The 20,248-nt window shown below is 43.2% G+C and overlaps 3 protein-coding genes across 4 annotated transcripts; 2 read left to right on the forward strand and 1 right to left on the reverse strand.

The window, feature by feature from the left end:
- Positions 1-345: 345 nt before the first annotated feature.
- LOC109738855 (uncharacterized) lies at positions 346-3,001 on the forward strand. Its single transcript, XM_020297960.4, has 4 exons — positions 346-678; positions 990-1,133; positions 1,844-2,052; positions 2,627-3,001. Exons 1-4 carry the CDS (start codon positions 437-439, stop codon positions 2,770-2,772), a joined length of 741 nt encoding a protein of 246 aa, XP_020153549.1. The 5' UTR covers positions 346-436; the 3' UTR covers positions 2,773-3,001.
- Positions 3,002-3,014: 13 nt separating this feature from the next.
- On the reverse strand, positions 3,015-3,980 carry LOC109738856 (uncharacterized). The gene is made up of 2 exons (XM_020297961.4): positions 3,476-3,980; positions 3,015-3,378 (listed from the first exon to the last, which is right to left on the reverse strand). Exons 1-2 carry the CDS (start codon positions 3,809-3,811, stop codon positions 3,154-3,156), a joined length of 561 nt encoding a protein of 186 aa, XP_020153550.1. The 5' UTR covers positions 3,812-3,980; the 3' UTR covers positions 3,015-3,153.
- Positions 3,981-7,216: 3,236 nt separating this feature from the next.
- LOC109738854 (homeobox-DDT domain protein RLT3) lies at positions 7,217-19,325 on the forward strand. 2 transcript variants are annotated; one of them, XM_020297958.4, is made up of 18 exons: positions 7,217-7,617; positions 8,125-8,215; positions 8,314-8,532; positions 9,377-9,435; positions 11,335-11,544; positions 11,657-11,719; positions 11,935-12,151; positions 12,243-12,343; positions 13,164-13,250; positions 13,329-13,460; positions 14,675-14,815; positions 14,984-15,106; positions 15,207-15,659; positions 16,517-16,894; positions 17,005-17,655; positions 17,941-18,045; positions 18,136-18,361; positions 18,931-19,325. In XM_020297958.4, the coding sequence occupies exons 2-18, from the start codon at positions 8,125-8,127 to the stop codon at positions 18,936-18,938; spliced, it is 3,264 nt and encodes a 1,087-aa protein (XP_020153547.1). In that variant the 5' UTR covers positions 7,217-7,617; the 3' UTR covers positions 18,939-19,325. The 2 variants fall into 2 exon arrangements, with proteins under 2 accessions (XP_020153547.1, XP_020153548.1); XM_020297959.4 differs by having other exon boundaries at positions 7,244-7,617; positions 9,383-9,435.
- The last annotated feature ends 923 nt before the right edge of the window (positions 19,326-20,248 follow it).

The raw sequence follows: 20,248 nt of genomic DNA on the forward strand, positions 1-20,248 counted from the left end.
GAAGAACCCTAACCTCCAACCCCACACACATTGACACATCACACATTGCATCGAGCAAATCGGAGCAGGAGGAGCTCACCGTGCCTTCGTGGCCTCCGAGGATGGCGTCGTTGGCGAGATGGCCGACCGTCATCTCCGCCGCCACGAAGACGATCTCACCGCTTCTCCCGCTCAGCTCCCCCTCGGTTCTGGTTTCGCGATCAGGTAGCGCGGCCGCGGCGCAGTGACACTCGATATGTCCCGTCCAGCGAAAAGCCTCTATCCGAATGACCAGCGGGCCCAGCCTGCCAGGGACACGCGGATCCGTCCGATCCCACGAGTGCGTGGGGCCCCACCTGTCAGCCGAGCCCTCCCATTCTCCTCGTTCCCCTTCCGCTTCTCCTCCTGTCCCGATCTCTCCCTCTCTCGCGCTCGCTCGCTCCTTCGAGGCTCGGCCATGGCGGACTACCACTTCGTGTACAAGGACGTGGAGGGGGCGACCACGCAGTGGGACGACATCCAGCGCAAGCTCGGCAACCTGCCCGAGAAGCCGCCGCCCTTCAAGCCGCCGCCCTTCGCCCCCAGGGCCGACGCCGACGAGCAGCCCAGGTCCAAGGAGTGGCTCGACGCGCGCGACCCCGACGAGCTCGAGGAGCTCGAGGACGACCTCGACGACGACCGCTTCCTCGAGCAGTACAGGTGCGCGCCCCCTCTCTTTTCCCCGGCCTCGATCTGGTGCCCCGCGTGTCTGGTGATCCATGAGATGTGTTCCACTAGTGCTTTTCGTGATTGATTTGACCCGAATTGCACTGCAGGATGGGGGGTAATCGTGTGATTTCCATAGAAATCTGGTATGTCGCAGTTGTTTTTGATCTGGACTCGGAGCAGTACTGTAGAATTTCAATTGTTTTGGTACCATATCACTTGTGAGAAGTGTCATGCTGATCCATGGAGCCAAAATTCCATATCCACCAATTGTCTCATGATTTGATGTTGTGGTGTGCTTACAGGAGGATGAGGCTTGCAGAGCTCAAGGAGGCAGCAAAAACTGCCAGATTCGGCACAGTACAGCCCATCACAGGCTCTGATTTTGTGCGTGAGGTTTCGCAGGCTCCACCGGATGTCTGGGTTGTGGTCTTCCTCTATAAGGATGCGTAAGGCGAAATTCGTCCTGTTTACAATATGATGCTCTTCTTGTGTCAGAAACTACACCAACAAACAGCTAATTTTTTTCATGGGCTTGTAGAACTTTATTCGTGACCAACTATCTAACTATACATATTTGGTCGCGTTGATTAGAAGTAGGAAAAATAACCATGTCAGCTTGAAAATGAGTACTATCCACTATGGTTCTTGGAATTTTTTATCCAGATTAATTGTGGTGAAACAGTGCTCTGGCAAAATCTGGGAAAAAATATTATCCACTACCATGTCAAACCAGATAAACAAGACAACTTAGCTTAGGAAACCACACCACGATATTTTTCCTCTTCTCTTCTACTCCCTCCGTCCGGAAATACTTGTCCTACAAATGGTTGTATCTAGACTTGTTTTAGTTATAGATACATCTATTTTATCCATTTCTAGGACAAGTATCTCCGGACGGAGGGAGTACTTCGATTACTCCACATGCTCTCCACTTTTCATAATCCCTTTACTCGTATTTTGGTTTATACTCATTTTGACTGGAAACTGTAGGATTTTAGGCCATTATGCCCTGTGCTTCTATGAGACATTTGCAGTGCTTCTGTTTTATATGCTGTTTAACTGCTTCCCAAAGCTGCTCATAATACAGAAATGACTTTAAGAAGAAATTCTATCTCGAGCTGTTCATTGTCTGAGACTTCTATGAATCTTATCGCAGGATACCAGAATGTGGGCTGCTTGAGACTTGCCTGGAGGAACTGGCGACAAAATATGCAGAAACCAAGTTTGTTAAAATTATTTCCACGGACTGTATTCCCAACTACCCAGATAGGAATGTTCCTACAATACTGGTGTACAACAACAGTGCTGTCAAAGGGACTTATGTTGGTCTACAGAAGTTCGGTGGAAAGAAATGCACACCTGAATGTAAGTAATACCACACAATCAGTTTTCATTATCTTAGTTCAAGTTTTCTTTTTGTGAGGTTAGTTCAAGTTACTCTTCTTTATGTAGTTGATTGGACAAAAACATTGTCAGTATACACTAGTGAACAGTTTGTGTGTATGGCTATCTTAAAGTTGCAATTAGCCAGTCGCAGGATACAATTCACAAGTTCTGTGCATATTACAATCTAGATGCCTTAACGTGACTAACTGACTATAATCTTTGACCTTAGGATGAGGTTTTTTCTTTTCGTACTAAGAGGAAAACATGTTCATTACGACAGGCATGTCTACAGTGGATATATGGTCCTAATGTATGGCAAAAGAGAAAAAAAATGAGGGAACAAATTTTTAGATGAGTGCCTAACACAGTGACATACCTAGTTCACAGTTATGCTGCTGTTACCATTAAACTGAGTCTGTCGTGTGAATAAGAAACGACCAAGGATTTTTCTTCATCATTCGAATTGCACTGACCGATGTGAGCACACGGAATCTTTAAGTGTCACACACGGTCTTCCACTGTTTATGCTAAACTTTCATTCTGTTTATTTCAGCTGTTGCATTGGCGCTTTGCGACTCAGACCCAGTACTGAATGATGGACAAGGTGGTAACAATGTCATGGAAGGCGTTCGCAGGAAGTTCATAGAAAAGGTTGTCTCCCAGCTTGAAACGCGAGAAGACGAAGATGATAGCGACTAAAACTTACTCCTTTCTGCTAGTTTTGTTTTGGTTCAGTGATATCATTTGGATCCACGGATAGTCTTGGCTTTCCTGATCTTATTTGGTTGTATGTGTGTGAAAAAACTGAAAGCTGTTTTGACGAGGTTCTGTATAAACTTTGTTCCAGTAACTTATGTGATACACGTGGTTGTAATGTATCTTGGTGTTCCGGTTCTGAGAGATGATTATGGAATATGGAACTTGCATACTCGAATGGAAAATTTCATCAGCAAAGATGATTATTTGCGTTGAAGCAAACTGCACACATTTATTCTGCAATTTTGTCTCCATTGCACATAATTTCTGAAGAGAATAGAGATAACAGGAGCTTCTTCTTGATAGTACAAAGGAGAGCTATTATTACATTACAGTAGCTCGGCTCCATGGAGGAGCTTGTGGCCGCATCCTGAGACGGACGAAGACGATGACCGCGCTGGCGAGGATCCACGGCGAGAAGAGGGCGTTGACTACGCTCGACGACAGTAGCGACTCCGGCACCCAGTTGAGAGCCACCACAGCCAACACCGCCGGCACCAGCAGGCCGACGACGATCATCAACGCAGGCTTGGTCCACGACACCTGCACCTGCGCGACCAAGAAAACCCAACCCGTCAACTCCTTCTGCAATATCCACACGCCGCGGGGTGCGAAACGCAAAACGGGCAGGGATCGGCTCCTTTACCTTGGGCTCGCCGTCGAGGGCGATGGCGGCGCCGTCGCGGAAGGGCACGGCGGAGTGGCCGGTCGCCGGGTCGGGCCGGATCCGGAGGCCGCGGCGGGAGACCCCGGGCTTGAAGGCGAAGAGGGAGCGGAGCCCGTGCTCTGCCTGGATGCCGCGCACGTCGAGGCGGTCGCGGCGAGGGCCCCTCAGGCCCGATCGGAAGACCTTGGCCGGGCCGGCGCCCCGCCGGTACAGACTCACCTCCACCGACGGGTCGCCGGGGCTCGCCGCTGGCTCGAGCAGCGGAGTGGTCAGCGACTCCTCCGCGGACGCTACGACCACCTCGTCGTCGGCCATGGGCGTCTGCCTCGGATCCCGCGTCCCGGTGCTAGTTTGGCTGTCGGTGCGCAGTGAACTGGTGATGCTACAGTGTCTATGCTCGTGTCTATGGCTACTCTACACTAGTACTACCTGTAGTTAACTTTGCGAAAATTTAAGCAATTTGAAACGGAAAGAGTAAACCACGTGAAAGCGTAGACAAATTTTGGAAGCGTGAAAGTGTAAGCTCACTCACATGAGGCTAATCAGCCAAAATTAAAACACGCTGCAGTCACTCTAGTTAGAAACTTTGCTCGCTCTCATCTTGTGTGCCTCTCTTCCATCAGCGGTGACGATTTGTTCTCAAACCATAAATCCTGCCTGAATCCCGTTTCGTCCTTCCCCGCTTCCATACTCCCCATACGCGAGATCCCTTTGATTCAGCGCTAATCCAACCTGGATCGGCGAATCCCCCTCCAGATTCGCGGCTCGCCGTCATCCCGACTGTTGCCACCTTGTCCACCATGCCCACGGTGAGTATCCGTGAGGCATGCACTTTGTTTCGTTGGAATCAAAACTGGCGTGTTGTGACTTACGACTGGTCTCTGGACTTCACAAATGGCAGAGTGCATTTTCAATGAACTGCCTTCAACCACAATAGCAAATCGTCGATCCCCTACCCCGCTCTAGTAGTCTTGTTCATTCGACTAGCCCGACAGAAGGGCAAAGTATAATCCAGTTCTTGTGTGTGTTATTTGTTGTGAAACCTTCGGATCATCATGGGGGAATCTGGTCTCCTATGATCTCATGAACCATGTCGCCAACGGTCTCCTAGCTACTACATGCACCTCTGCTCCGTGTGCAACACCTGGCACCATGCCATTGACTACCCTAAGAATAACCCATATCTCACTTTCTTCCTAGAACAGCGTATTGTGATCAATAAGGTCGACTAGTTTTAACACCTTTACGCACTTTTTGGTGAACATCACCACATGTTGCACCCTCCACAAGGACATGTATTACTACACAACTACTGTGTCGCCACTGCTACATAAGATGGCTTCTTCATCTTCATGGATAGGAAGTTGCCTCGCACGGCATGCATCCTCAACCTTTTCACTGGCTACTTGGTTCGTTTCACGGCGCCCATGATCACTGAGGAGATGGTTGCTACTTTTGTCACTCGTTCTGTGGTTCTGCATACACTTTGGTTATTTAGTGACTTATGTTTGTTGTTGGCAGTGGATGTTTCAATGCGGGAGGACAAGCACATTTACCCTTATAAGAGGCTGAGTCTATTGGTGTTATCTATATTGGAAATTATGTGAGCAATAGTACCTTTGTTCTGATGAGGTCTTTCGATGTTCATCCTTCTGAGACATTGGTTGTTCTTCCTTTTAAGGATTTTTATGACCCACTGAAATGAGACATACATATCGTTGTTTTATTGTGGAATCTACTAGTATGACCTCAAGGATGAGATAGAAGAGAGGACCTTTGGAGCCATAAGTACGACATGTTTTACCTTCCTTCTTCATGTCGAGCTTCCCTTTACAAATATCCAGGTCCTTTCCAACTACACCGTCAGTGCCCGGGAGTCTAAAGTTTGAACTAGGAGTTCTAAAATGCCTTAAAGAGCTGCATGGTATCATTATGAGCTTGAAGGATTTTTTGCTTTCTTCTTACCTCGAGGATGTTGAATTCGATGGCAGTTGAACAAGCTATTCTTTGTAATTCTAATTACCCGTTTGAGGTGTCGAACATGATATGACCCATCTTCTTCATGTATTTTGCAATGGTCTCTAGTGCGTGTGCACCTCTGTATCTCTTAGCGATACAATTTGGTGTTTTTTGGCACAAGAAAAATGTTTGTATCACAAATTTTGTATCCACTTGCTAATATGTTCTTGCATTTGAACGCTCCATGTGTTTCCGGCCACTGTTTGTTTTTATTTGTATCGAGTAAATTGAAATTCTGAACACACATTTTGCTTCTCTTGTAGCAACCCGTGTCAAGAAAGGGTGGATGACAATCCGGTCTAATGCCACCTATAATGCTATATTGCACTTAGTGCTCACCTGTTGATGAATATGACAACATTGGAAACGAGCAAGTGGTTAACTTGCATTCCAATGAAAGCAAATCCATGTATGGATGAGTGTGACCTAGCATGTATATATTTCTCTATAAGCAGAGCCATGTATGGATGGTGAACCCGCACCGTTTCATGTACGCGTATCCCTTGAGGCCCGCATATAAGTCATTTTCTTATATTAATGAACAAAATTGCATTAGGTTGACCTTTTGGTATACTTGTACTCCCTCTGTTCCTATATATAAGTCTTTTTCAAAGATTTCAATATGGACTACATATGGATGTATATAGACATACTTTAGAGTGTAAATTCACTCATTTTGCCCCGTATGCAGTTCATATCGGAATCTATAAAAAGACTTTTATTTAGGAACAGAGGGAGTATACTAGTCTTCACGGGCTCCTGCTTGCATCTATAGATTGCAAATCTTGTGTGAGTAAGTTTTTTCTTAGTTGCAGGCCCTGGGTAAAGTCTAAACGTGTTGAACATAGGGTTATTTAAAAAATATAACAAGTTAGAGGGACTAGTGCACAAGAATGAAATATTTCTCCCAAGTCCCGACACAAAATCACCTTATAGTCCAACTCAAGCTGGCAGGATTTATTTGGAAGCCAAAAGATCCATACATTCTAGCCCAACTCAACCGACAATGTTATTTGAAAACTAAAAAATAAATAAGAAATGAAGATGTTTGTGCGACATCCCTGTAAGGGATTTATCTTGAAGGATAACCTGACTAAGCATAATTAGACACAAAAGCAATGAATGTTGCTTGTGTGATTAGGGTGAGTCAATTCAACATTTGTGTATTCATTACCCCTTCACTCGTTTTATATAGCGATGATGTTGTAGTGATTACATAGTGTTGATGAGGGGAAGATGAATGCCTCATTAATACTCGCTCCGATGTAAGTCCCGCCATCTTGTGGTGGGTAATTGTGGTGGCGATGCTTTTACCATCTACTAGCATTTAAAATAGCGAGACTTCTTTGGTGACTTTGTTGATCTCAAGACTTGGCTCAGTCTTTCGGAGATGCTCGTAAAGGATAGGATATGATGTATATGCGTATGCTTATAGGAATGAGTGTATGTGAGCGTCTTCGTCTATATTGTGTTTGTCAAAAAAAGGTTATAGAACTGGCTTGTAGGTTTAGGATAAAGCAAACCACCGTGCCCACATCCTTTCAAAAGAAAAAAAATCTCCTTTTCCAAAAAGGAGGAGTCTAGTGAACCCTACAAAGTGTCGAGGGGAGGGCTATTTCGAGAACCAGACAACCTCCAGGGACCTACGTGGAAGAAGAGCACACCGCAGATATTTCTCCTAACTAATCCATTCGGCCATTCCCCTTCACCAAGGGTTTAAGGAAAAACGGCGGCCCACTCGTCGGTAAGGGTTTTGGGCGTCGCTCCCCTCTCCCTCCCGCCGCCTCCATTCCCCGCGCCCCCACCCCGGAGCCGGATCACCGCCGCTGAACCCCACCCGCGCAGCCACCTCCCGACCCCCCCCCCCCCCCCCCCCCCCCCCCAGCAGCACACCTCGCCGCCTCCCCATCCATGGCCGCCGCCTAGAACCCCGCGCCCGCCGGCCACCCAGCAGGACACCGGCTCCCCTCGCTGCCCGCGGCGCACACCCGCCGCCCGCCCCCGTCTCTCATGCGCGTCGCCTCCATCGCCGTCCCCGTGCCTCCTCGTCGGGACTTCGCTGCCTCCGCCCCGTCCGCGGGCTCTGGCAATTGGGTTTTGAGGTATGAGCTCGTTTCCATCCACTAATTGAGTTAAACCCCACTCACTGGACCCCGCAATTTCTGGCTCTAAATCCGCCCATGGTTCAGCCAGCGAGAGAAATTGGAGTACCCCCCGCCCCTAGCAAGGAAACCCCCCTAGCAACTGCAAGTTGGACTCGAATTTCTCTTGTCAGGAGTAGGCGGGCATTAATTAGATGGATAATTAAGCTAGGAGGGCCTCCTGACCAGGCCTGCGATACTGGCCGATTCGGTTGTTGCTGGTAGAAATTTGCCGCTTGAATCCTAATTTTGTAGCAAGCGTTTGCTCTAGCAGCACCAGGCCCAATATGTAATTCTTTGCATACTTGCTCCCCAGTCGTGTTGTCACTGTTCTCAGCATTCAAGCTCTTGAACACAAATTGAGATTCGTCAAGCTACTATTTCCCAGGCCTTTTAGTGTTTTGTAACACGGTGTTTACTGTCACTTGCCTGCTTTGTGCGCTGAGGCCTGATTATGGTTTTCTCCAGATGATGGCCAAAGGATTTCTAGCCAAGAGTGATAATGCAGGGACAAAGAAATCTCCCCTGCAAATCCAGATGCTAGAGAGTTCTTATTCTGGTAAGCATGTGCTAGTGTTTCAAGCTCCTTTCCTGCTGTCATGTCTTATTTTTTGTTGTTCAACTTTTTGTGCTGTGGCTAACAATTTCTCGATCCAGAGGTACAATATCCGAAGCCGGAGGATCTGACAGAGTATGCGGCATCTGTTGGTTTGACTTACAACCAGGTCAGAATATGGTTCAAAGAGCGGAGGCGGAAAGAGAGGAGACACATGGAAGCTGCAGAGGTTCATGTGGAAACACAAGCTAGTGCAAGATCAAATTGGCCTAGATGTAGCAGCAGCAGGTCTTCCAATTCAAGCCAATCTCCAATGCAAGGTATTGCGGGTTTGCAGCCCGAGGATGACATTACTCTTGGTAGGAGTATGAGCCTTGTAGGAGAGAAACACACACTTCGATCACAAGTCCTATTTCCGAAGGATTATATTCTGAGGAAAGTCTTCCGCAAGGATGGTCCATCTCTTGGGGGTGATCCCGATCTCCTTCCTGAAAGGGCACATGTCCATGTCAGGGGTCTGTCTCTAGTAGCACTAAAGGTTACTGAGAAAGTCATTTATCATCATAGACATATCTTTCTATCTGTGTGTCCCAGTAGGTTAAACCATGCAAAAGACCTAATCAAGCTTAATCAACCACACAGTTCTATTAACAACTCTGGTAATTGTCTCATTTTTTGTTTGGTAGGTGTAGCACTTCTTATGTTCCATCTCAAAGCACTGCTATTTACTGTAATTGTTTATTTACCATGCCATGTAAGTTTCATCCTTCTCTTTCGGCATGCATTCCCTCATTCTTGTGTCCATCTCAAAATAATACTAATTGTGTTAATGAGTTAGCATGCTATGGAAGTCCCAACCTTTTCGTTGGGCTTCACTCATTTGTAATACGGAGATTGTATCGAGCATCTTGTGCTTGATTGTGTTCGTCCTATTCATTTGTTCTTCAAGTTGTGGTTGCTTTGTAATGGCACTAAACTAGACTTCTGGGTAAACAAGGAAAGTAGAATTAGCAGGATCTGCAATCTCCTTCTATTCCCATTTGATCTTTTCTAACACTAATGCTGCTAACATATTTTGCATACTTCATGTTCGAATTGCATTCTGTAGATGCGGTTAATACCCTCACAATATCATGTTGAATTGATTGATGCTGTTTTTAATAGTTGCAGATACCACAGGACATCATTCCTACCAGGATCAAAGCGTTTTGAAGAAGAGAAAGGTATTGCTTAGGCTGCTCAAGTGTTTTCATTTTCATTTCTAGCACAGCTTTTGTTTCCTGTTGGTGCCGTGCCTCGTCTCACTGTGTGTGGCTAATGACGACTGGTGCTGATAGTCAGTATGGTCAAGCATAATTTTTGGTTTTCTGTACCAGAGCCTTTTATGAAAGCATAGTCACTAACTCACTATTTAGGCTAAGTACACATTTTCATTGTCGTTTCTAGCACATACTTTTTTTCCCGTGTTAATTATTGTTTACTGGTTGTTGCCATACCATTTGGTGCCATCATGTGTGTACAATCTAAAAAGCACGGACACGGGGACGGAAAGCCGGGGATATGCATACGGGGACACGGGATAGGGCATTTTTCAAAAACAAGCATTCGGGGATATGGCAGGGTATATAAATATACAGAAAAATAGCATGTAAGAAAAAATTAATGATAATTTTTAGATCAGAGATTTTGTACTGCATATATGTTTTTTGTCAAGGAATTACTGGATATATGTTGCCTCATTTCTATTGATAAAAGACTTTGGGGCAGCCCATAGTCCATACGAACCCTCCACTCGGGCCCATGTAGCTTTCCACTCACAGCCCATATAAGGTACAGTTCCTGAAACCCTAGACTAGTCAGCTCCTCTAGCCGTTCTCTTCTCGTTTCCTCCAGCCGCCTGAGAGCTGTCAGAGAGCAGAAGAAAAGACTGAGCCACCGCTTATATCCCTCGCTGCTGGTTGTAGTCCCCATCTTTCTCCCCGCCCGGTCCTTCTTCCTTGTCGTCGAACGCCTTGCCATCTTCCTCTCTGCTGGATGGATGTTCTTCGTCTGGGGAAGAGCTGGGCTTGGGGGAAACAGCGGCGTCGAGCCGGTGACCAGAGAAGCGAGTCCAGGCAGCAGCAGCCTCGACCCTAGGCTGCGGCGGCGAGGCTGGTTCCCGAGTCCTTACCGTGTCCACAGAGTATCTGCCGTATCCCGATTTCTTTCCCTTTTTTTAGTTTGGAAAAGATGCGATACTGCGGGATACGTGTATCCCGGCGTATCCGCGAGTCTCCCCGTATCCCCCCATACTAGGATGGCATTTCGGCAGTTTCTGCCGTATCCATGCTTTGTAGTGTACAATCATGAGCTAGTGTCATCTTCTGTGCTGAACTGCTGGTAGTCAGTCTGATCCAGCATTATCTTTATTTTATTATCAGGCCTCTTTTTTGTAACTAGAACAATGGATTCTAGAAACTTTTGGGCCAGGTTATACAACACTAAATCCCATGTATTTTGTGGGCAAGAGATGCCCCCCACATTTGAATTGGTATAAAAGATTTACAGTCCCTGCCTTAGTACTCCCTCCTTCCCAAAATATAAGGCGCGATTGACTTTGCGCGGTCTTTGATGCACGACTTTGACCACTGATATATACCAAAGTACATTGATTGAGCATATATAAATGGCATCATCGTATTTGTCTTGCAAAACAATTTTATTTCGTATGTTTGTATACTAATTTTATAGATATACAATACGTGAAAATCATAGTCAAAGTTGTGCAATGAAGACCAGAAAAGTCAATCGGCGCCTTATATTTTGGGAAGGAGGGAGTATCACTTTTATTCAGCTATTTGCCGTAACAGTCTTTCTGAAGGCACTCTAATGTTCATTTTTATTCGGTTAGATGTAAGATTAGAGACCCACCGTATTTGTTTCTTAAAATTCCTGTGTTATTTTGTCAGTTGCTGATTGACAAATTATTTTAGTGACTAAGATAAAGATGCTGTTAGCTAAACTGACCTTTTGTGTTTATTGTCCCTTTTTGTAATTGTAGTCCATGTTAATTTGTTTCCATTTGTTATATTGAGACCTCTAACGTCAGGTGCCCACCTTTCTAAAAAAATGTTCATCTGCAGATCATGTCGCCTACTGCTCAGAGATCCACTTTGCCATTTGAGAATAATGATCCTGTGAGGAAGCATGGAAAGGGCAAAGGTTTAATGACAGTGTGGCATGCAATGTATTCCCAAACTGCAGAAATTCAAGATTGCTCCAGTTTCATTGATGAAAGTGGTTGCTTGAGGTCATTGAGACCATTCGAAGATTTTGGTGGAAAGCTTGCCCAAGTAAAGTTGCTTATTTAATTTGGTCTGATACAGCCTATGTTATTTGAAACTTTAGTAGTTGTATATTCTGAATTAGCAACTCATAATTTCCTCCTTATAACCTTATGTGCAGAAACAAACTGTGCCACGAAAGAAAGTAAACAAAAAGAGTAGACCTCCACCGAGTAAAAGAAAGGTAAGCTTTATTACTTGGAGAAGTCCACATATGGAGATAATGAGCTAACTTCTACTCCTCTAGAATGCGAATCTAGACCTGTAAAGTTATTAAATGGCGGTCATTTGGAAGGAAAGCATTTTTTTGCTGTCGCAATTTGACCTTTTTAATCTGGTTAAATGGAACTTAATCTGCCTTTTGTGTAGTACACTAATGGTGATTTCTCGCTATTTTAGGTGCCATGTGGCAGAGTTACTGATTTGAAGGAGCATCCTCCAGTGGAGTGCCATCTTTCAGTTGATGAATCAGAATCCTCAGAACTACGAACTGAACAGGCTACTTTAGTTGATGATGAGGAGCTTGAGCTCAGTGAGTTACAAGCAGGTCCTAATCCGTTAAGATGTTCAGCTCATATTTCTTCAACTGGGAGACATGGGTGCCCCCTTTGTAAAGGTTTGCAAATTGCAATATCATCCTCTACCTCTTTGTTCTCATTTTTTCTAATATAAGCCAATTTACTTAAGTATTAGTGCTTCTCTTGCAGATTTACTTGCCAGGTTTCCTCCACCAAGTGTCAGGATGAAACAACCATTTCCCACAAAACCTTGGGAGTCATCACTTGAAATGGTGAAAAAGCTCTTCCAGGTTAAATGCAACACATTACTTTGAGAATACATGAGTAGTATTATCATCATTAATGGAATTTACCTTACATGAAATGAAAAAAAGCTCATGATCAGTCTGTCCAACTTCTATGGAATTTACTGTATATTGCTGGTCGTGGAACAAGACTGGCTTCAACTTTCCATACTGTAGTTTACTGGATTTAGTTGCATCTGGGCAGCAGGAATATTAGACATGTCTCCTATAATCTTCTTCTTACTAAGCCTTTTGTCACAAACAAGTTGGGGTAGGCTAGATATGAAACCCTTTCACGAGGACTTCCCAGGAGGTCACCCATCCTAGTACTACTCTTGCCCAAATGGATTTCATACCCAAAGGACTGGCTAGTTTTTACGTTGGCTCGCCAAAAGCCTATCACAACCATTAGATATGAAACCCTTTCACGAGGACTTCCCAGGAGGTCACCCATCCTAGTACTACTCTCGCTCAATTGGGTTTCATACCCATGGGACTGGCTAGTTTTTACGTTGGCTCGCCAAGCCTATCACAACCCTCCTCCTTTACCTGGGCTTGGGACCGGCTATGCCTAGAAGACATAGGCGGAGTTACATGTCTCCTATAATATATTTGGTTATTTTGTTTGGAACATTAATGGCCTAAGCATGTTGTTAAAAATCTCAATAGCCCATATGAACTTGGTTAACTGAAAAATTCTTTCTTCCTTCACTTATTGTTTGCGTTACTGCCGTGCTCGTAGATTTTAGTGCGCCCACCTTTCCTCTACCAGTTTTCATGTTGAAACTGTGGCCAGCATCTGTTAATTCGAAAATATTTTTGGCAGGTTGTCCGGTTTGTCTACACACATTTTGGTAGTATGGATGTTCATCCCTTTACGTTTGATGAGTTTGCACAAGCATTCCATGACAAGGTGAAAATTTTGTTAAATCTCCCTGAAATTGGTATAATTTTCTGTATAGTTTTCTTACTGTGCAAATGTGACCTCCAGGACTCCTCGTTGTTGGGGAAAGTACATGTCAGTCTTCTCAAGCTACTTATGTTAAACACAGAAAGGGGCAGCGGCAGTGTGTTTGTACCAAGATCGTCTAAAGATAGCAGATTCTCAAGCTTTCTGAACTTTGTGAGTTTTGAAATGTGCTGTACACTTTAGTTCATTTCAAAGATAGAATTACATTGTGCTTATTCTAGAGCTATTATGCTACGGCGTCATTTCAGCATTGTCGGACAGTTCACAGAGGAATTTTGAATGAGTGGAGAACTTAGTAGTAGGTTCATTTTATTAGTTTTTGTCAGTCTGATTGTACCTTGTTGGGTATATTTATTTATGTTAGCAGAAATATTGGCGAGTTTGTTGCATATTGTGTAAAGTTTATAGTTCGAATATAATGCTGCATTCAGAAGTCAAAGTATATGGTCTTAGACTAGTGCTGGAGTTGAGCAATCTGTCGAGCCGTTTCATTACCATGATTTTTTTTTGTTTTGCTCCTGTTCCAGTCTACTCTGGATATCAAGTTAATGATTTCCTTGAAGAACAAAATGGGCCTACAGGGTCTAATAAATGGCAGCGTAGGATGAATCGGCTTTGTTTTCTAGTAGCACGAGGCTACTGACTTGTGTTCATCATAATTCATTACATTGAGTAACAGTGCTCGTGCAATAGCCAATAAGTGTGACATCAACATGATCCTTATCTTTCTATATGGTCTGATAAATCATACTACTTGAAGAAACTGACTATGCTATTCTTCTCATATTTACATTTATTTAGTTCCATGACTTTGTCAATTGCAGCACCAAACTTCTGTTTCAGTTGTGAGGTGTTCGTCTTGTCATACTCCGTTTTTATTTAGTCCACGTATTAGCTTTGGTCAAAGCCAAGCTTTGTAAACTTTGACAAAGTTTATAAACAAAAGTATTAACATATACAATGACAAATCAAAACCATTAGATTCATTATTGAATGTACTTTCACATCATCTAGATTTGTTATGGTAAATGTTTATATTGTTTTCTATAAACTTGGTCAACCTTTATGAAGTTTGACTTCAGTCAAATCTAATATGCAGAGTAAATAAAAACGGAGGGAGTACTACCCATAGAATGTGGACCAGAGTCCGAGTTTCACTGAGTTAGTAATTGTCTTGCTTTCTTTTCTTATAGATTCGATGGTGGGTAACTAGATAGAGTTCAGACTACTTGATGCTGCTTCATTAAGGCGAATGTCTTGAATGGATGCATAAGAGAACTGTCATCCTGCATACCTGCTTCCTGTTTGAAGAACTTATCAGAAAACTGCAATAGCTAAATGGTTTGCCTCTTATGTTTCTCTTTCAGGTTAGAGAACAAGAATTCGATGTGAATTTTTGGATCAAATCCCTGAATTCTCTTACTTGGGTTGAAATACTACGCCAGGTTCTGGTTGCTTCAGGTTTTGGTTCAGATCATCATATGCTGAATCGGAATTTCTTTAACAAGGTACTTAATGAGACACCTCATTATTCTAGATCTAACACTTGTATGTGGGTGTGCACGCCTTTCAGGTTACAGCTACCAATATTTGTATATATGCTGTAGCAATAGATCCCCCCTACAAGTACTTCTATTATGTTTCAAAGTAACATATATCCTTTTATTCAATTATAGGAGAAAAATCAAATGGTTAAATATGGGTTACGTCCTCGTACACTGAAAGGTGAATTGTTTACACTATTGTCTAAGAAAGGAAGCGGTGGGTTAAAGGTTGCTGAACTTGCCAAATCACCACAGGTAGTATCAGAAACAAACTGTTCATATTGATGATAGCTGGCCTTCTGTATATACTTTTGGTTGAGTATCTCCGTGGCATTTACTTGATTGTTCTCTTCAGATTATTGGTCTTAATCTCTCTGGCGCATCAGAAGTAGAGCAGCTTATTTTCTCAACTCTCTCTAGTGACATCACATTGTTTGAGAAGATTGCGCCTTCTGCATATCGTCTCCGTGTTGATCCTCGGATTAAAGGAAAAGAAGATCCTAGATCAGATACCGAGGATTCTGGAACTGTTGATGATGATGGGGATGCTAGCAGCAGTGGTGATGAATCTGATGGTCCACAAGAGAGTTATCCTGAGCATGAAAGTAGAATTGTCAGGTGGAGACAGAAAAACGTACATAAAAATATGAATAAATGCAGTGAAATTGATGAAAGTTATTCCGGAGAACGATGGCTTCTGGGGTTGATGGAAGGCGAGTACTCAGACCTAAGCATCGATGAGAAGCTGGATTGCTTGGTTGCTTTGATAGATGTTGTTTCTGGTGCTGGTTCTGTTCCAAGGCTTGAGGTAACCTTCACTCTCTTCCGGTATATTTCAATTGCAACATCTCATCTTTGTTCAAGGCATCATTGCTTAAGCCTTACTCCCTCCGATCCAAATAAGTGTAGCAGTTTTGAGCTAAGGTTAGTTCAACCTTAGTTCAAAAGTGCGACACTTCTTATGGATCGGAGGGAGTACTGAACTTGCAAAACGACCATCTAGGACTCAAAGGATCATTATTGTTTTTCATTATTGTTAATGTTGCCCTGTATGAAGTAATCTGGCTGACTATAGTGCTCTGTCTTGGTAATGTAACTACATAGATAGTTTGGATGTTCTTAGAAGTGATCAGATGAGATAAGAGAGCAAGGTCTCATTTTTAGAAGATTATGGCATTATTTCAGCTTTTTCTTTTAAATCATCCAAACCCATGAACCATTTATGCAAATTTACCTCCACTGAATTTTCTTCTTCTGTTGATGTGCTTTATTCACTTCTCCACAACTAACATAAATGATCGCACTTATAATTGATTATCCTAAGTTCGTAACTACACTATGATTGTGTCTCCTTACGGCTTAGCCAGAATTAGGAGAAATGGACATTTTAAGTAGATACTACTTTCATTAGGATATGTATATGGACATCTGAAGTGGATAGTGCCTGCCTTAGGTTACCGTATAACTCATTTGAAGTATTCGAAGTGAAAATACATACAATAGCCAGTGCCATTTCTCAGTTGTTGGGAAACTTAATCTTGGATAACTTTGTTGTGTTCACGTTCCAAGTTAAAGCTCAGCCTTCATACAAATGTTCTATCCTCTATTTGTATGCCCTGTTGGAAAGCTGCAGAATCTTATATTATTGTTTTCTACCTTTCATAGGAACCACAAAGTGTCCTGTCTAACATACAGAGAGCACAGTCGCATGCCTCAGGTGGGAAGATAAAGAAGTGTACAAGAACCATTTATCAATCTAGTGATGAGTACTTAAATAGACCAGGAAGCTCGCACAGTTTTGATTCTTCTATGCAAGGACAGTCAGGAACCCTGAGGAGTCAGGATTACATTGCCGACTCTGGAGCTAACGAATCACCCACAGGATTTGCACATCAGCCACAAATTGTTCTCTTAGGATCAGATCGCAGATATAACAATTACTGGCTCTTCCTTGGTCCTTGTAGAGCAGATGATCCAGGGCACCGTAGGGTTTACTTTGAGTCCTCAGAAGATGGTCACTGGGAAGTGATAGATTCACCACAGGTTGCCCACCTGCTTAATTTGCGTAGCATCTAAATTTGCCTCTTATTTAATCACTTGAGGTTAAACTTCCACAAATAAAGTTACTGGCTCTTTTTTTGTTTGCATTGCAGGATTTACTCTCGCTGTTGTCTGTCCTAGACATCAGAGGCACCAGGGAAGCTTATCTTCTTGCATCAATGAAAAAGAGGCAATCATGTCTTTTTGAAGGCATGAAAAAACACTTGGAAGATGGGTGTGTAGTTGCGCTCACAGCATCATCTGATTCTTCTCGTTCCGAGACAAGCAGTGGAAACAGATATTCACCCAAGCCAAGTAGTGGAGATGGAGCTTCACCCCTATCAGACATTGACAGTGCTTCTGTTCCAACATATCTAGCTGGTAATCTTCAAAATGCATCATCTGCAATAGGAATTGAAGTTGGGAGGAGAAGTGATGAGAAGATGTTGAAGTGGGAAAGGTTGCAAGCGTTGGATAAATGGATCTGGACTTCTTTTTATTCTTCCCTCACTGCTGTTAAGTGTGGGAAGAGATCATTTAAGGAATCACTTGTTCATTGTGAAAGTTGTCATGATCTGTATTGGAGAGATGAAAAACATTGCAGAATATGCCACTCTACTTTTGAGGTTGGTTTTGATCTTGAAGAAAGATATGCTATACATGTGGCAACATGCAGGGAGCCTGAGGATTTGTACGATGTGCCAAATCATAAAGTTCTTCCTTCGCAGCTACAGGCACTTAAAGCAGCCATTCATGCTATTGAGGTGAGTACTAGAACATGGTTGTTCTCCGCAGAGTTTAGTGTCTGGGATCTACTTCGTTAAGAAACTATGATACATGGTGACTCAAAGTTGAGTTATGTTGCTGTATTGGATCGCCAGTCACTTGTTTGATCACAAATAGCATATGTACTCCCTCCGTTCTGATTTACTCGTCGTGGTTTTAGTTCAAATTGAACTAAAACCACGACGAGTAAATCGGAACGGAGGGAGTATTTCATAGCAGCTTCTTAATCATATTTTTTCCTCATTTTGTGTGCGCTGATGTAGGCACGCATGCCTACGGCAGCTTTCGCTGGTTTGTGGATGAAGTCTTCGCACAACCTGTGGGTTAAGCGGCTGCGACGAACATCATCATTACCCGAGCTTTTGCAGGTCAGTATCTTTTTCCTGTTTACATCGTAATATCAGAACATCCATTCAGTTTCAGGTAATTTATTGTTTTGCCATGTTTCTTCCCTGCAGGTTCTTGTTGATTTTGTTGGGGCAATTGATGAGGATTGGTTGTACCAAAGCTCATCAGCAGTAAGCTTTAGTTCATATCTGGATGACATTACTGTATACTTCCAAACGATGCCACAAACGACGTCTGCAGTTGCACTCTGGGTTGTCAAATTGGATGCTCTCATTGCACCTGATTTGGCACAAGCTGATTCTTGCAGAGGATTAGGCAAAGGGTCCATACAGACAAGTATGTATTTGGCTGATTCTCAATATTATCTACTCCCTCCGTTCCGATGAATAAGGCGTATTTCGTTTCGTTAAGACAAGACATTGACCAACAATTACTCTTTTAATATTTGATTTATGTGATACAAAATCACTATCATAACAAAGTACTTCCAAATACGAATCTAGTGACACAAATTTCAGGTTATATAACTTTGTATTTATGGAGTAATTATTGGTCAATGCATGTCTTAACGAAGGCATGATGAGCTTGCAAAACGATCTTATATTATGGGACGGAGGGAGTACAATCACTGCCTTTAATCCTATGAAGCACTTGCGTTTGAAATTATTATCAGAACATCAGCCTGGAACATAAATGATCACACGAGCCCAGCAATTCTTCAACAGTACCAGTACTAGAAACAGTATTAGGGAAACCTTTATCTGATATATATGCCATTTGTGACTGTATGCCATCCTCGTGTGTGGCTATACTATTCATTCTAGCTACTCCAGAATTTTGATGCTAACATTTTTTTCAGTGTTGGGTCATTCCTCCAATAATATTTTGTGTATTATATAATGCAGGAGCGTAGGCATGCTTGAGATAGCTAGGAAGGGACTAGATGGATTATTTTGTGTGGTGCCCCAGCTGCCACCACTCTTTTTTTTTTGCATCAGTTTCAATCTTTCGATTGATGCCCGCGCTTTTTCTCGAGGCGAGACGAGCATGATGCCCTTTTTTTTTGCCTTCATCTTGGTGCCTTCAGCTTTGAGGTTATGATCTTGAACTCTGCAGAAGCCACGGCATCTCCGTAGTATGGTGTGTACAATAATGTAAACACTAAGAAATTCTTTGTTAATAATCATTGCTCCGGCTTTGTAATTTCCTTTTTGTACTTGAAGTGGTCAGCGAGGCACCTGACTGGATAACACAATACCTATTTTCATGGAATAGAAGGGCCATATAGATCTTTTTGCCAGTTTGCTAGGTTGGGTAGGTAGGTAGGTCTTCTCGTTGCAGGAGAACATGGCGCCCCACTGTGCTACTTTGTGCGTTCCCGTTGTGCTTCAGGACATTGTAGAGCTTGTCTGCTATTGGTATTTCTCGCGTTGCATAGTTTCGATCTTTATATCCGTGGGTTTGCCGCCAGGGCACTTCATGTTTTTATTCCTAATCACTAAAGGACTCGGAGAAAATTAATTAGAGACAGGATGAAGCCTGAAATGAGCATCGATTTTGCCGAACGCAGCCAGTTCAGAAATAGTTTATAAGGACCGTACGCATTTTTTGGTCAACTTTGACTAAATAAAGTCAACTTTAACTAAACTTCTATGCCGCCCAGCTTATATATTGGTATAATTGAAAGTCAAAACATATCTCAAAATGTGTACGAACCTTGTGAACAGAAAATGCAGCTGAAAGGATTTTTCACTAGGTTCCTTATTATAAGAGAAATTAAATCCAGTAGTTCCTGTATAATCTTCTTTCCGAACGCACCTTGACTCTATAAGCGAGCCTACGCAACGACCGAGTGCAAGGCAATGGCTGTGTTTGATGATCGACACTCTTTCACATGAGGCTTTTGTCAACCTATCGGTATCCCTATTGGGTATGGGTGATATGGTGGGCAAGAAGACAGGTGATCGACGAGAAAATATATCAACCCCCTTCGGCTACACATCATTTTATAAACAGGTTCATTGCTGAACTTGAGATGGTACAACAAAAACATACAACGACTCAGGCCAGGCCTATGATCACATGTACGAGACCAAAGGCACCACTACAGGGTTTTGCAAAAATAGGCTTGACAGGTGCAGTGTGTAGGGACGTTGTAGGTCTCTATCTCGGAAGTTTGTGGAGGGAGTGACTAACGTTGCAACATTGGAAGCAAGATTTGTT

The sequence above is a fragment of the Aegilops tauschii genome, chromosome 3, assembly GCF_002575655.3.
Source record: "Aegilops tauschii subsp. strangulata cultivar AL8/78 chromosome 3, Aet v6.0, whole genome shotgun sequence".
Taxonomy (NCBI): Eukaryota; Viridiplantae; Streptophyta; class Magnoliopsida; order Poales; family Poaceae; genus Aegilops; species Aegilops tauschii.